At 39.9% G+C, this 16162-nt stretch overlaps 1 protein-coding gene across 3 annotated transcripts in view; it reads right to left on the reverse strand.

The window, feature by feature from the left end:
- Positions 1-5543: 5543 nt before the first annotated feature.
- BUD13 (BUD13 homolog) overlaps positions 5544-16162 on the reverse strand; it is a 30797-nt gene continuing 20178 nt past the window's right edge. For 2 of the 3 annotated variants that reach the window (XM_023516049.1, XM_023516050.1), the window contains 6 exons: positions 14709-14872; positions 13042-13147; positions 12545-12683; positions 12037-12221; positions 11719-11800; positions 5547-5939 (listed from right to left, as the gene is read on the reverse strand). In XM_023516049.1, the coding sequence (XP_023371817.1) occupies positions 5846-5939; positions 11719-11800; positions 12037-12221; positions 12545-12683; positions 13042-13147; positions 14709-14872 (770 nt within the window). In that variant the 3' untranslated portion in view covers positions 5547-5845. Of the gene's footprint in view, positions 5940-11718; positions 11801-12036; positions 12222-12544; positions 12684-13041; positions 13148-14708; positions 14873-16162 lie in introns of all 3 variants that reach the window. The other variant, XM_012808165.2, reaches the window with a different exon arrangement.

A 16162-nucleotide genomic window follows, 5' to 3' on the forward strand; every position in this document is an offset into this window, starting at 1 on the left:
GTTGTCCTGAAGGTCCGTGTGTTCCTCTGGGAGACCCGAAGGAAAAGGAGGGCACAGTGATTCCTTCTTATCAAAGGGTCGATGGCAAAGTATCAAGCCTTCTCCAGTTAACCTCAGCAGCTAATTACATTCCATTTGCGCCAAAGTATATGCTCCGTGGTTCTCTTTTTTTCTTTTACATTTTTAAATTCAGATATAATTCGCATACCATAAGTACACCCTTTGGAAGTGTACTATTGAGTGCTTGTTAGCATTGCTCACTGCTTCTTAAGTCTAAACTTGAGAGGAGAGGAGGCAACATATGAAAGGAAGAACAAGCGGGTCTAAATCTGATCAAAGAAAAAAAAAATATCTTCTAAGTAGAGAAGCCTGAGAAAGGGACGTTCTGATCAAAACGCAAACACTAAGTCTTTCTCCTGAAAATCTTTACTACATTGGAAACGGAATTATGTTGTGGATCTGAGGCCTATTATTTTGCAAAGTATGTATAGATCCAGGACCCTGCTTTCCCCAGGATAGAAAAGGCATATCACACTGCCCTCTAGCAGCAGCCAAGGAAATGACAGCCAGCTAGAAGCTGGACAGCTTGGGATCTCTGCTCTATTTATAAAATATTCTTTGTTCTCACACCTAAACACAGAGAAATGCAGGGCGGGGATTTAATTTTCACCAATGCCTACTAAACACAGAGCTCATCTGGAACAGAATCTATCTGCTTCCCCTACACCTCAGACTCTACTTGAAAACAGGAAATATTTTCCTTTGTTAAGGGAAAAAAAGTGATTTAAAATTTCCAAAGCCATCTGGGCCTATTAAAGTGAGTTGTTCCTATGAAACAGAGTGGGGTCCCTAAAAATAAAGTTAAAATCTGCATGGAAATAAAACCTAGCTGTGCAGAAGGAGTGTGACAATAGGCTAGGAGTTTAATGCCACCTCTGCCAAGGAAAGGGGTTGGCTTGCAAAATAACTTATCTTGTATAATATATTCTTAAAAGAAGAAACTTGGAGTAGAATCCTGTCCAAAGCCTGCATTCCTTAAGGCTTAAAAAAAATTAAGTTTTCGGGGCAGCGCCTATGGCTCAAAGGAGTAGGGCACCAGCCCCATATGCCGGAGGTGGTGGTTTCAAACCCAGCCTCGGCCAAAAACTGCAAAAAAAAAAAAAGCTTTTATTTTGGAATAATTTTATACTTACAGAAAGTTATAAAGAGGAGTAGGGAGCTTTGTATACCCTTCACCCAATTCCTCCAATATTAACATCTTATATAACTATGGCACATTTACCAAAACTAAGAGATTAACACTGGCATATTTCTGTAAACGCCACACTTTATTTGGATTTCACCAGTTTCTCTACTACTGTCCTAATCTTGGACCTTTTTACAAAATGTTTACTGCAGGGAGCCAAAGGCCCAGATAGGCATGTGACGTAGAGGAAACAACACCCGGGTCTAGTCCCACCTGCCACATGCTAACTACACGACTGGAGAGTTTCGTTTTCTGAGCTTTAAAAGGGCTTCCACCTCACAGATGCTGACTCTAGACTTCAGTTTACCTTTCATCTCCCAACAATCACCGACCAGAGTTTAGGGCAGAGGCCTAATCCCTCACTTGGTAGTGATTCTACCTGATACTCCATTAGAGAATGGAGTCCCTCTGGGACCTTCCAGATCTCAAAATTATTTCAAAGTCTATGGGTGTCTTAAACGGCTGAGGGATGGACAACCTTTCTTCAGGAGTCTGAGAAGTGCATAATGTGGCAGAGGTAATAGTCAAACAACATCTATTTTCCCTTCGTGAGTACACATCTCAGGCTCCCTTGAGACAAAGTTCTAGCCAATGGGAGATAAACACAACTCTGTGCTACTTCTAGAGATGGCCCAATCCTCCAAGCTCTACTCAAGTCACTAAATGGCAGGCTTAGAGCAACCTTGGAAACCATGTCAACATTGGCATCAGGCTAATCCCTAAACAACTACATATCCCCCTCCTACTTCCTCAGCCTAAAACTACCTAGATACTGAGTAAGGAAGAAAACACAAAAAACCCTTCTCTTTGGAGTTGGCTATAGCAGTGTAGCCTACCCCAGCCAATACAGATAGTACCATTAGAGTGAGACCTTGCGTCCGGAGCTGCACTTAGGGCCTCAGGTACACAGAACTGAGTTGATCACAGGCTTACTCCACAGCCAGTGTCACTCTCCTTCATGCATCCATCCATCTCTTACATTTCCCTTTCCTCCCTTCCTTCACCATTCCAGTGCCGTGCCATTCCCTCCCAGACCTTATTCTAGTGATGAAGTATTTATCATCTTCCTTAACAAATAATATTTTGTTTGTTTAATTCAATTAGCTATGAACCTCATTGTTTCTTATTTCCTTCACCTGGAGTTTATCATGTTGCTAAGGTCCTAAGGGCTAACATCTGATTAGTTTTTAAATAATATTCCATCAGATGCATATGCCATATTTTGCTCATCAGTTCCCGCAGTGATGGAAAGTTGCTTCCAATTTCTTGCTCTCCAAACTACACATAGATAAATGTCCTTATATGTAACTCCTTGAGGATTTGTGCAAGTTTCTCTGAAGGACATAACCAGGAGGGGAACTACTTCCATGTAGGTACATATTGAATGTATTGTTATCTGCAGCTGTATAACCACTACCCTAATGTAAATTACCTACCCCCAAAGTTTTAGTAGCTTAAAACAGTTAACAACCCACAAAATGAGAGAAAATATTTGCCAATCATTTATCTGTAAGGAACTTGTAACCAAGATATATAGAGAACTCTTTACATAAGAGTGTGTATGTGATATATATATATATGACAAGTAACACAAATGAATAACGGGCAAAAGATGTAAATAAATATTTCTCCAAAACATATGTAAAGATGCTCAACACCATTAGGCATCGGGAAAATGCAAATCAAAATCATTGTAAGATATACCACCTCACATCTACTAGGATGGCTACAATTAAAAATAATAACAAATGTTGGCAAGGATGTGGAGAAACTGTATTTCCTCGAAAGAAGTTTGGTAGTTCCTCAAAAAGTAAAACATGGAGTTACATATAACCCAGCAATTCTACTCCTAGGCATAGATCCAAAAAAAAATGAAAACACACATCCACACAAAACCTTATACATGAATTGTTCACAGCGGCATGTTCATAACGGCCAAAAAGTGGAAACAACTCAAATATCCATCAGATGATACATGGATAAATAAAATTCAGTATATCCACACAAGGGAATATTATTTAATTGATTAGGCATTAAAAAGAATTAAGTACTGATACATGTTAGAATATGTTTAAACCATAAAAATATGATCCAAAGCAAAAGAAGCCAAAGACCACACATTTTATGACTGTCCCATTCACATATTATCAATATATGAAAGTCCAGAGTAGGCAGATCTAGAGACAGAAAGTGGCTGGTGGTTGCCCAAGGATGGGGGAGCTGAGAGAAAGTGCACATCACTGCTGATGGGTACAAAATTTCTTGTATCCGCAAGGTAACGAAAATGTCTTAAAATTAATTGTTAATGGTCACACAACTCTTGTGATATACAAAACCACTGAATCATACAGTTTAAAGGGGTGAACTCTTTAATAAATAAAGCTCTCAATAAAATTATTTTTAAAAACATATGAAACTTCTATTATCTCACAGCTTCTTTGGATCAAGAACTTGGAGCTGAGTGTTCTGGCTCAGGATCTCTGAGGAGGCTGAGGTCAGGTGTCTTATCAGGGCTACAAGCGCCTGACGGCTTAGAGAGAGCTGAAGGATCTACTCCAAAGTGGCTCACTCACATGGCCAGCAACTTGGTGCTGGCTGCTGGTGACAGACCTCAGTGCCTCTCCACACGGGCCACTCCAGAGAGCTACCTTAGTGTTCTCATGACAACGAGGTTGGCTTTCTCCAGAGCAAGGATCCAAGATAGTGCAAGGCTTTACCGTCTCTATGACACAGCTGCAGCAGTCACTCGTACCCAGTACATCCTATTGGTTGCACAGGTCAGCCCTATTCACTGGGGGGTGAGGGGGAGGGACTATGACAAGGGCTTAAATACCAGAGAGTGGAGATCATTGGGGGCCACCTTGGAAGCTGACTACCACACTGATGATGATGATGATAAAAATCATAGCTAGTAATTTTATGACTTACTGTGTGCCAGGCATTATTCTAAGCTTACAATAAACCTTTGAGGTGGCTGAGCGTGATGGCTCACACCTGTAATCCTAGCATTCTGGGAGGCCAAGTGGGAGGATCGCTTGAACTCAGGAGTATAAGACCAGCCTGAACAAGAGCAAGAGCAAGACTCCATCTCTACAAAATAGAAAAAACTTAGCTGGGTATGATGGCTAAGGCAGGAGGATAGCTCAAGCCCTGGAGTTTGAGGTTGGAGTAAGCTACAATGACGCCACTGCATTCTAGCCAGGGCAACAGAGGAAAACTCTATCTCAAATTAAAAACTAAAAAATAAAAAACCTATGAGGTAGGTACTATTATTTCCATTTTACAAATGAAGAAATAAGGCACAGAGACGTGGCTTACCAAAGGTCACATACCTAGCAAAGCTGAGATTCAAATTCAGGCAGTATAGCTCCAGAGCCACACTCCGAAAAACTATGCAAAATTATATCTTAGATATTACTTAACTTCAATAAGTTTCACCCACCTCTTCTCCAGAATGGATGCACCAACTGAAATTTTCCATGACTTTTGATTTCTCATGAGAGTTCAAGTTCTTGCCTATTTTTGCCAAACTAAAAGATATAAAGTAGAAACTCGGTATTTTCATTTTCATTTCTCTACTTACCTGTGAGGCAATACATTTTGTAGCCATTCCAATTTTCCCTTTTGATTTTACCTATTTGCATTCACATATTTTTATTTGGTATTATCTATTTCTTCTGGATTTGTAGGACCTCAACTATATTCGGTCCCTTATATATGCAATCCCTTGTCAGTTTTAGACTTGCAAATATTTTCCTTTTATCTACATCCACCCTTAGTTTTGACTATGGGGTGCTTTGCCGAATAGAAATCTTTACTTATGAAGTAGTCAAAACCACTAGATCTTATGGATTGGATTTTGGATCTTATTTAAGAAATCTACTTTCACCCCCAGGTCACAAAGACGTTCATTTGTTTCTACTACCTTTATCATGTCGCCTTTCATTTAGGTCTTTAATCACTTTGGGGTTTGTTTTCGTTTTATATGGTACAAAGACCCAACTTTATCTCTGTCCATATATAAGCCAATTTTCTGAGCACCATTAGCCATCTTCCTCATTAATTTGTTAACACTACCTTTATCATATACCTTGTCTCCAAATACCCATATTTCTACTCCTGATTCTAAGTTAGTACCAATTCTTTTTTTTAATCAGAGAAAGGCTCTATCACTAAGAAAGTTTTTACTCACGCTGTATTCTAAATCAAGGAAAAATACAACGATCACCCCTAAGACCCACAGGGATTCAATGTTCGCTTGTATTCTTCCCCCAAACAGAATATCCAGTTAAGAATGTAATTTTAAAAAAATAAATGTATGTTTATTTAAAAAAAGAAAAAGGAGAAAGCCTCATCAAGAAGAAACCCTGGGACACTGAGAAATCAATGGTTCCTCTAACAGCCAGCAACAGCCAGTATTGTCAGACCTGAGCAGTACAGGTACCTCAGTCCAAAAATCAGGTCTCCAATATTCTTCTGTGGTCACAGCTACCGTTCAAGAAGTTGCTGGTTTGTGTGGGCCCTGATTACTAGCACAGATGTCTTACTGTCCTGCGCCCACTGACATAACCCAAAGCCATCCCCACAGCCTCAGGAAAGTTACATGTCTTCCACACTCCATTTGTAGGCAAGTTCCTCCACTGCCTTCTTGCTGGCAAGTCTGGCAAAGCGCTTTTGTTCAAATCCATTGGATCTGCAACCAAAAGAGATACAGAACCTTGAAATGGACATTTATTTTAAAAGAAACAGTTCACAGTTTACAATATAATGAGTCATAAGGAAAGTGAGGCAATTACACAAAAATACTTAAAGCATATCCAGTAGAATCAAAGGGACAAAATACATAATTCATGCTTTTCTTAGTCCTTATGCAAACCCTTCTCTCATTCATTAACTACTTCAAATCTTTACTATAGTTTCTAAAGGCCCAACTCACTCTCAGCTGACATCCACATCTTAGACTTTATCCATTCATTAAACATTTACTGGATATATATTAGTTATCTGTTGCTATATAACAACTACCCTGCATGAAAATTACCTACCCTAAACATTTTAGTAGCTTAAAACAGTTAACAACCCACAAAATGAGAGAAAATATTTACAAATCATTTATCTATCAGGAACTTGTAACCAAGATATATAAAGAACTCTTTACTACATTCATTTTATACAGTGGTAGGCACTGTATAAAAAGAAGAAAGGGCAAAACAACCAGCAGCGGGACGTCAAGGAAACCAACATGGGGTGAGTTTCACCGAAGTAGTAAGTCCACCTTAAAGCCCTGCCAGTTACTATGCACTCTCAGGCTTATCTAAAGTTCTTAAAAGCCCATATTCACTGTCCCTGTCTCCTCATTTTTCATTCACTCCTTAACGCATTAAGAACCTGGCTTTTACTTGACTATGCTGAAAGCTAGTTCTCTTTCAGGTCATCAATGTGATTCCTTGTGCCAAATCCAGTGAATCCTTTCCCCCAAATCCATCAAAGGTCCTCCCACCTCATCCCTAACCCTTTCCCCACTTCCTCTTCTCTTACCACTGTCTGAAAGTAATAATTCAGATCTCCATCACCTCTAGCCTGAGCTACTACAACAATGTTGTACATAACTCTACTTCCAAACCGGTACCTTTCAAATCCTTTATGTCACTGCCAGAATGATTTGTCTATCTAAAATGCAGTGACGGCTGAGCACTGTGGCAGGCACCTATAGTCCCAGCTACTTGGGAGGCTGAGGCAAGAGGATTTCTTGAGCCCAGGAGTTTGAGGTTGCTGTGAGCTATGATGCCACAGCACTCTCTCAGAAAATAAAATACAGAGATACTTTTAATCCTTCAGTGGCTCTCCTTTGCCTCTGGGGCAGTGGTTCTCAACTTTCCTAATGCCCCAGCCCTTTAATACAGTTCCTGTGTACTGTGGCCCACAGGTTGAGAACCGCTGCTCTAGGGCGAAGACTAAGCTCCTCCGAAGGTCTTCCAAGGTGTTGTGAACAGGCCACACCTACCTCTGCAGTACACCTCACACAACTCCATTCCACACTCTGTGCTATCCAACAATAACAAAGTGTTTACGCCCCCCCCCCCAATAACACCATATCCTTATGGCTGCACAGACAGGCCCCTCTTCCTTTAACACCCTTCCTTTCATTTTTACTTGGCTGGTTACTGACCTCCCTTCCTCTAGGCAGCACTCCCTCACCACATCCTCCTAAGGCTAAATTTACTCTTCCTTTGTGCTCTCAAGGCCCTTGAAAATCCTCTACAGTAACACCAAGTAGCATTGAAATTACTTGTCTATGTTCTCTTCCCAATAGAAAGCAAGGCTCAGGGACTGTCTCATGCTAATTGGGGAATCTCTGGTACCCAATACATAACCATTTAAGGTTATAACATGCATGTAACACAAGTAAGGGTTTGAAAAGGACAAAATGTTTTACAAGTTATCTCTTTAAAACCCCTCACATTTTTTGAGGAACTGAAACCTGCAGTTCCTGCCCAAGGCCAGTAATCAGAGAAGCAAAGGAGTGTTCTTTGTTTTAAACCAAAGGAGATGGCACAACAGAATTAGGCAAAGGGCAAAGGGCATGAGGTCATCTTCACCAGAGAAAGGCTGACCAGACTACCAACCATAGTTTAAATAGCAAAGGCCGGTAGCTGAAAACCCCCTTTGAAGCTCTGCTTAAAGGGAGAATGATAAGAGTCTCTCAAGACTCTGCCATCCTCCCCTTTTGCCAGCAAATTAATAAACTTCTCTTTCCTCCTTCTTGATTTGGTGGAGACAAGTACCAATTTCAGTTATATGTATGCTAAGGCCTTCCCTAAGGGGTACGTGAGGTGATAGAGGCTTTAATAAGAAGGGAAGCTCATTATAAATGGTATCACTGCCAACCTTAGAGACATGGATGGTATTCCAGAGCACCAAGGAAACCACTGGGTTTTTTGCCTTTAGGAAATAAGTACTTAAGAGAATAAACACTAATATAATAATGCAGACAATGATATGTGAATAACAAACCAAGTCCTAAGCAGAATCAAAAAACAAACTGCAAAAGAATTCACAGTGGAAAGAGCTTTGGACCAGAGAAACCCAGGATTACAGCTTATCAGGTGAGCTGGATGACTCTAGGCAAACTGATTATTGGGCCCCAGCCTTTCTTTTAAATAATGGCAGTTAGCTTAATTGATCTTATAGGCTTTTGAGACTGTGACATGCTATAAATCTGTTCTAGAAATATTCCCTTGCCATGAACTGAAAAAGACAAAATTAGAAAAGGTGATAGAAGAATAAATAACAGGAAGAAGGCAAGGATGACAAAGGAAAATAAAATCAGAAGTCTAGGATAAAACAGGAAAAACAAGTGGAGAAAAGCAACTGGGAAAAATGATGCATTAAACACCAGCAAAAAACCAGGTAAAGGAAAGTTCTAAGTTATGGGTCCAAAAAAAAACACTTCCATGTAGCAAAGTTGTAGGGTTGTGGCCATAAAGATATCTACTGCTGGGTATGTGGCAAATTGGTATTCTGAAAAATTCTACTACCAAAGAGACTACATACATTGAGTCACAAATCAAAGACATAAGCTAGCCTGAAACCACAGCTACCTTAAAAACATATGCCAATATGAGGAACGGAGCTTCAGATTTTGATGACACCCTAAGGGATAGAAGACAATGCCACAGGCCCATATAAGATGGGGAGGAGGATTCCTGTCATGGCAGAGTAACTGGAACAGACTAACCTACTCTCAAGATTAAAAAAATACAAATATTTGAAAGTACAGCAGAAGCTCTGCAAGCTGACCACCCAAGGGACTACAACAAACTGGCCACATACAGAGGTGGTCAACACAAGGAACTTCTATTGAGTCTATGTGGCGCATGTCTGGTCTATGACGATTACGTCAGACAGATCAAGGAAGAAACCAGAGAATTAGAAAACCTTTTGAACAAAATCCAACATATATTTCTGAAAACAACTCTCAGCAAATGAGGAATAGAAGGGAGCCTTCTCAGCCTCATAAAAGGTATCTACAAAAAATAGCTTACAACATACTTAAAAGACTAAATGTTTTCCTTCTAAGATTAGGAACCAGGCAAAGACATCTGCTCTTATTACCTGTACTCAACATCTGCACTGGAAGTGCTAACTAACGCACTAGGCATGAAAAAGAAACAACAGGCATCAGGACTGAAAAGGATGAAGTAAAACTATACTCAAGGATAGAAAGATCCCCCAGGTACAAAATCCAATGGAATCTATTAAAAAAACCTATTCTACAGGGTGACCTTTACTTGATGGAAAACAACTGAGAGTATTTCTTGCCGATGATAAAATGCGAGCTTTCAAGTGTAAATTAGAATTTTTATTTATTTTATTTTTTTCTTTTGAGACAGAGTCTCACTCTGTCACCCTGGGTAGAGTGCCATGGCATCACAGCTCACAGCAACCTCCAACTCTTGGGCTTAAGCAATTCTCTTGCCTCCCGAGCAGCTGGGACTACAGGTGCCGGCCACAGCACAATGCCAGGCCATTTTGTTGTTGTTGTTGTAGTTGTCATTGTTGTCTGGCAGGCCTGGGCTGAATTTGAACCCACCAGCTCTGGTATACATGGCTGGCATTCTAGCCACTGAGCTACAGGCGCTGAGCCATAAATTAGAATTTTTCAAAACTGTGTATCAGCTGGGAGTGGTAGCTCATGCCTATAATCTTAGCACTCTGATATGCTGAGGGAGGCGGATCTCTTGAGGTCAAGAGTTCTAGACCAGCCTGAGCAAGAGCAACACCCCATCTCTACTAAAAACAGAAAAATCAGCCAGAAGTCATAGCAGGTGCTTGTAGGCATCTGCATCCAAGCTATATGAGAGGTAAAGGCAGGAGGATCATTTGAGCCCAGAAGTTTGAGCCACTGCATTCATACGCTGGGTAATAGAAAAAAAAATCTGTATGCATCACCATGAACTATTTAGCTTTCCATTATTTACAGACTTCCATGATAAGATCAGAGGCAGTGTTAACAAAATTGATTTTTTAATACTGCCTAGTGAAAATACGTCAACATTTGGAGGCATCTGAAACACTCAGCAAACCAGTATTTTACAAATGCCCAGTGCATGATGTTGTACAACTATGCACAGGTAAAAGAGCCACTCAAAGTACAAAGAGATCGTGGGTTTTAATAACCGTTAACAGTGGGAAAAGTATAAAAAATTCCTTCACCTGGTTTCAGATACTACATAACTAACCTTTAAGAAACTAGCACTTGCTGAGTTTTGTGTAACATCAAAAAATATAATATGCCTTCCTTTTCTAACTACCCATGTTTGAGGCTGAATTTTCTTCCTGTTCTTCAGCTAAACAACACATCACAACCGACAAATGCAGATTCACGCTGTCTACTATCAAGCCAGACATTAAGAGATTTACAAAAATGTGTATCAATGCCATTCCTCTATTTTTTCATTTGGAGAATATAGCTATTTTTCATAAAAACAGCAACATTGTTAATATTTAATGGCTTTTTCTTAGAATGATTTAATACATACTTTTTAAACATCTGAGTTTTGGTTTCTAATAGGTGGTTTCTACAATCCACATAAAGAAAAGCTTTTGGGGATTCTCAATAATTTTTAAGAGTATAAAGGGGTCCTGAGATTAAAGTTTGAAAACCATGTGCTAGATATTAGAACATCCTTTAGTAGGCAAGAGGGTCTAAAATGTAAGCAGAGGGACTGATTTTGGATAGGAGCAAATACAGTTCATCCATCATAACATGCAAGAATTTAGGGTGGCACCTGTGGTTCAGTGGGTAGGGTGCTAGACCCATATACCGAGGGTGGCAGGTTCAAACCCAGCCCGGGCCAAACTACAACAAAAATAGCCAAGAGTTGTGGCAGGCACTTGTAGTCCCAGCTACTCAGGAGGCTGAGCAAGAGAATCACTTAAGCCCAAGAGTTGGAGGTTACTGTGAGCTGTGACACCACAGCACTCTACGGAGGGTGACAAAATGAGACTCTGTCTCAAAAAAAAAAAAAAGAATTTAGAGTATGTGGGTCCAGATGGTGGTAGGTAAATAGATGGTAATAGGTGGCAGGGGTTTGTGAGACATTACAAGTGACTAAAAGACACAACACATAGGAGGCTTCAGACCACAACTCATCAGTCATCCCCTCAAACCTAAGAAAATAACGCGGAAAGAAACCAATGTCTGAAGCAAAGGATGTACAATCTGAACCACGTGAGTTATTTGTCTCAAGCTTTAAGGATAGTTTTGAAAAGGAAACAGAAGTAGGAATGTTCCACGCATCAAAAATAGGATTTATCGACCTCACAAACAGAAGCAAGCTTACTGAATATTTTTCATGTTGTGATTAGAGCAGAGAATGAGGAAGAGTGAAGAATGATTTTAGAATGGTTAGGGACAGTTAGAGTCTAATGGAAGAGAAAACAAAAACATGGGGAATCCTGAGGCTTACCTGTCCACTCCATCCCAGCGATATCCAGGCCAGATATTAAATCTGTTGGGAGGAGGTGCTGGACCATTGTAGCGAGGTCTCACTAATGAGAGGGAGAAAAAAGAACTCAGTTATCTATATAATTTAATTCAGAGCTGATAACAGTGAGGGAAAAAAATTCTATACAGAAAAATCAGTTGAGTTGAATCTAAACTCACAGACATAATGAATTTAAAATTGTACAGGAAAGCGTTCTTTGCACATAGCTATCATCAGCACCCTAATGATTCTCTCTTCACACAAGTCACTTCCAGCTCTGATGATTCCCAAAAGTCACACCTTTCTTAGTCTTGTTCTCCTTGGCCTTATTCTTCTTGATGAATTCAGCCATGGGGTCTCCCTCTCTTTCTTGTTCTCTCAGCATCTTATCCAGATCTTCATCATCAATATAGCGGGCCAGAGGCTTTTGCATCTCCTTCATGGCATCCTCTACATTTTGCTGCTGTTGCCGGCTCTGGGCAAGCCTGGACAAAAAAGAACCAAGAGTGTTTGCTATCCTGTTTGACACTTATACACCTACACTGAGATGGACCACCCCATGAAATCTGGAGAACCTCCTCTTTCTAGTAGCCTAGGCCAAATATTGAACAGGGTAAAACTCCCAGAATACCCACTGGAAGAGTGGGATATATCAGCACACTAGGAATGAGATTCAGCACACAAAATTTCCCCTTCCTGGTAACTAACAGCTGTGAAGGCAGAACAACAAACTAACTGGTCAGAAGAATAAAGAAATGACTTGCTTCAGTCACTGCCAATTTGTGTTCCCTTTCAGCAGTTCACTTACCCTTTTCCCCACTGGGCATACAGTTCATCTCTCTCCGAGTCCTTCTCTGCTTTCCTCCTTTGCTCTAACCGCTCCAGTTTCAAGTTTCTCTTACGACCAGACTTGTCTCGAAATACGGTTTCAGCATACTGGGATTCAGCTTCAAAAGGAAAGAATCCTTTTTAAGATAAATAGCAGGTATCGAAATAAGAAACAATATTCTAACAGATAAAATGAAATCTCTTGGAATGCTGACTGAGTAAGAAAGAACTTTTGCAGCCAGATCACAAGTAATTCCTACTAACCTCTAGGTGCGTATTAATGCTGGGCCTGAGAAATGACACTTTTCAAGAAGAAAAGAATGACCTGGACCCACTAAGAAGTTAAAATAATATATAAAACCAGAACTGAAATCTGATACAGTCAAAAGTTTAAAATATGAGGTACAATATGCTACATTAAAAAAGAAATAAAAGCTACCTGAGCCTAGATTGGTCTCTGAGCTTTCATGTTTTTACCTTCAAATGCCACGGTTTCTTGGTCCCTTTTCTTGAGCTCCTGCTGCTCTCGCTGGACGTCAGTTAACACCAACCCAGTCTTAGCCCCAGAATACATATGTGCAGCCTATGCAATGAAAAGGGAGTGTCCAGCATTAGTGAGACGATGCAGCAATGGGCTCCATGAATATACAGTCGGTTGCATTTTTGTCTGATGACAAGCAATAACCAAACCCAAAACTCTAGCTTGATATTCTCTTTATTTACCACAGGATTCACAAAATACAACAGAAGTAAAATCTAATTTCATGGAAAACTTAATAGTGCCATCAAGCTTAAGAGTAAGGAAAAACACAAACCAATCATATGTTAAAAGGAGGGATAAGAATTTTTATTTCTGACTTTTCAGTAAACAAACTGCACACATGAAGAAGACACCCTCTCAAGTCATCTGATCAAAAGCCAGTATCACACTCTAAGCCCTCCAGTAGAGATGTTTAATATTCCATTTAAAGTTCAAACTCAAGTAAATCTAAGACACTTAAATTATGGATGTATTTCAGGATAACAACAGAATATATAACCAAATGAAAGCTTTTTACTAATATCCACTTTGTACCAAGACCAACTCATGAATGGAGTACACAGCATATCCCAACATCCTTAAGCAACTAAATTTAATTAATATTAAATTATCCATGGACTAAATAAATAAAATAATAAAAATGTCAAGGGGTCCAGTTGAAACTGAGATCTCATTTCTTTTCCCATAGAGGAGAACCTCACTTCCTGGGTTAGAACAGGCTAGCGGTCTACCTGCCAGAACTAGTAAAGTCTTCTACAGAGGAGACATACCTGAGAAGTCTGCCCTGGAGAGTCAAATGCAGACCACGGGTTCCATCATTCTGTTTCTTCACCAATTTACAAATAGATTCCTTTCCTACTCCTAGTGATCTTTATTATAATATAACTACTCAGGGTACTTGTGGACTTTTTTTTTGGCAAATTTATCAAGCTTTATCACAGATTTAAAATAAGACAAAATAAGTGAAATACAGAAAAATACAATTTCCCAGAAAATCCAACTTCTAAAAGTAGTTTTATATTTTAAGTACCTATCTTTAAGCTCTGGACACAGACACCGATAGTCCAGCTTATAAATGTAAACTCTAAATGCTTACTTTATCCCAGGCATTGTGGTAAGAGTTTTGCTTACACTAATTCATTTAATTTTCAAAATAACTTTATGACGTAGGTACTACTATGCATTTTATAAAGAAGCTGAGGTTTAGAGATATTAAGACTTTTGCCCAAATCTCACAGATAGTTAAGTGCAAGAAGTATGAATATGTGATCAGTTTGACACAAATTCTGTACCCCTAACTCCACTCTGCAAACTATAGTCCGTAGTTTACTTATATGAAAATAGGGAGTTTTTCTGGATCTATTAAAAAATGAGATTTATAGAATTATAAGGTTATAAAGGCAGAGCTACTTGGGAAATCTGGTATTTCTACGTCCATCTGAGGATAGCCGGCTCTGCCTTCAGAGAGAGGGAAAGAGTTCCAAAGGCCCTTTTAACTAAAATTTACTACATTTCCAAGAGCTATGTCTTCCTCCTCTGGCTTGATTCTCTGGGACTAGAAGAGTCACTATAAAGGAAGAATATGGCTCCTCAAAATCCTTACCTTCTTTCCAGGAGGCTGACTCCTTCGAGGTGGAGACAGATCAGAATCAGAAGATTTGGTCCTCTGTCTCCTCCTTGGTGGAGAAAGGTCAGAATCAGAGCCTCCGTGCCTAGGTCTATTCCGTGGAGGAGAAAGATCTGAATCAGAGGCTCTCTGGCAGTTACCTGTATAGGAAAAATTCAGTGTGTGACTCTGATATCTCCTAGGTGAAGAACTTATATGAAATTTCCTATAGCTAGGAGACAAGCCTAGAAATTAAAAAATAAATTCTCTAATCCCCCTAGAAGAATCTAATAAAAGACCTCACCTTTTAGTCTTTCTATGAAAAACTATCATTAACCCAAACACAAACATGAATGATATGGGAGAAGAGCAAAGTCAAGGACAACTTTTAAGACCAAAAGGCGTAACATGGGCTTCTATACCCAAAGGACTAGTGACTGTGACCAGTATGTAGCATCTCAACACACTCATCTATCTGTATCAGTTACCCCACAATGGGCAATGCAACTTCTGGTATGGCAAAACTCAGAAACAGCTAGAATATATTCTGATGTCCTCAAACTAAAGGATAACAAAGTATTTTAATTTAAAAATTAAAACAGTACCTAGGAATAAAGATGGTGTAAAAACATCTCACCACATTGTCCTAACTTTTAGATACTGTATGAGCATCACAAACCACCTCCCAAAGAACAATCTGCAATATGTTTCAACAGTCTTAAAAACATCCACACCAGGCCAGGCGTGTGGCTCACACCTGTAATCCTAGCACTCTGGGGAGGCCGAATTGGGTGGATTCCTTGAGCTCTCTTGGGCGATGGATCTGAGGAGTTCAAGACGAGCCTGAGCAAGAGTGAGACCGTGTCACCACTAAAAATAGAAAAAAAAGAAAAACAGCTGGGCCTTGCAGCAGAGGATCACTTCAGCCCAAGAGTTTGAGGTTACTGTTAGCTCTGATGATGTCATGGTACTCTATCCAGGGCAACAGAGTAAGACTCTGTCTCAAAATAAAAAAAAAAATCCACACCTACTGACTCAGGAAATCAACTTCTTAGTTTTCTAGGAAACCTATCTAGAAGCAACTAAATTTCCAGGAAATCTTATCTAGAAGTAGACTAGGAAATAATCCAAAATGTGGACAGTAGTTTAAGTACCAGGATGTTCATCTCAGAACTATAAAAGCAAAAACTTAGAAATAACCAAAAACATGCAACATTAGGGAAATGGTTAGGTAAATTTAGGTATGGAGGGCAGCGCCTGTGGCTCAGTGGGTAGGGCGCCGGCCCCATATACCAAGGGTGGCGAGTTCAAACCCGGCCCCAGCCAAACTGCAACAAAAAACCAAAATAGCCAGGCGTTGTGGCGGGCACTGTAGTCCCAGTTACTAGGGAGGCTGAGGCAAGAGAATTGCTTAAGCCTAAGAGTTGGAGGTTACTGTGAGTTGTGATGCC

Source organism: Otolemur garnettii, unplaced genomic scaffold (genome assembly GCF_000181295.1).
Source record: "Otolemur garnettii isolate 467f Iridium unplaced genomic scaffold, OtoGar3 scaffold00086, whole genome shotgun sequence".
In the NCBI taxonomy this organism is placed as follows: Eukaryota; Metazoa; Chordata; class Mammalia; order Primates; family Galagidae; genus Otolemur; species Otolemur garnettii.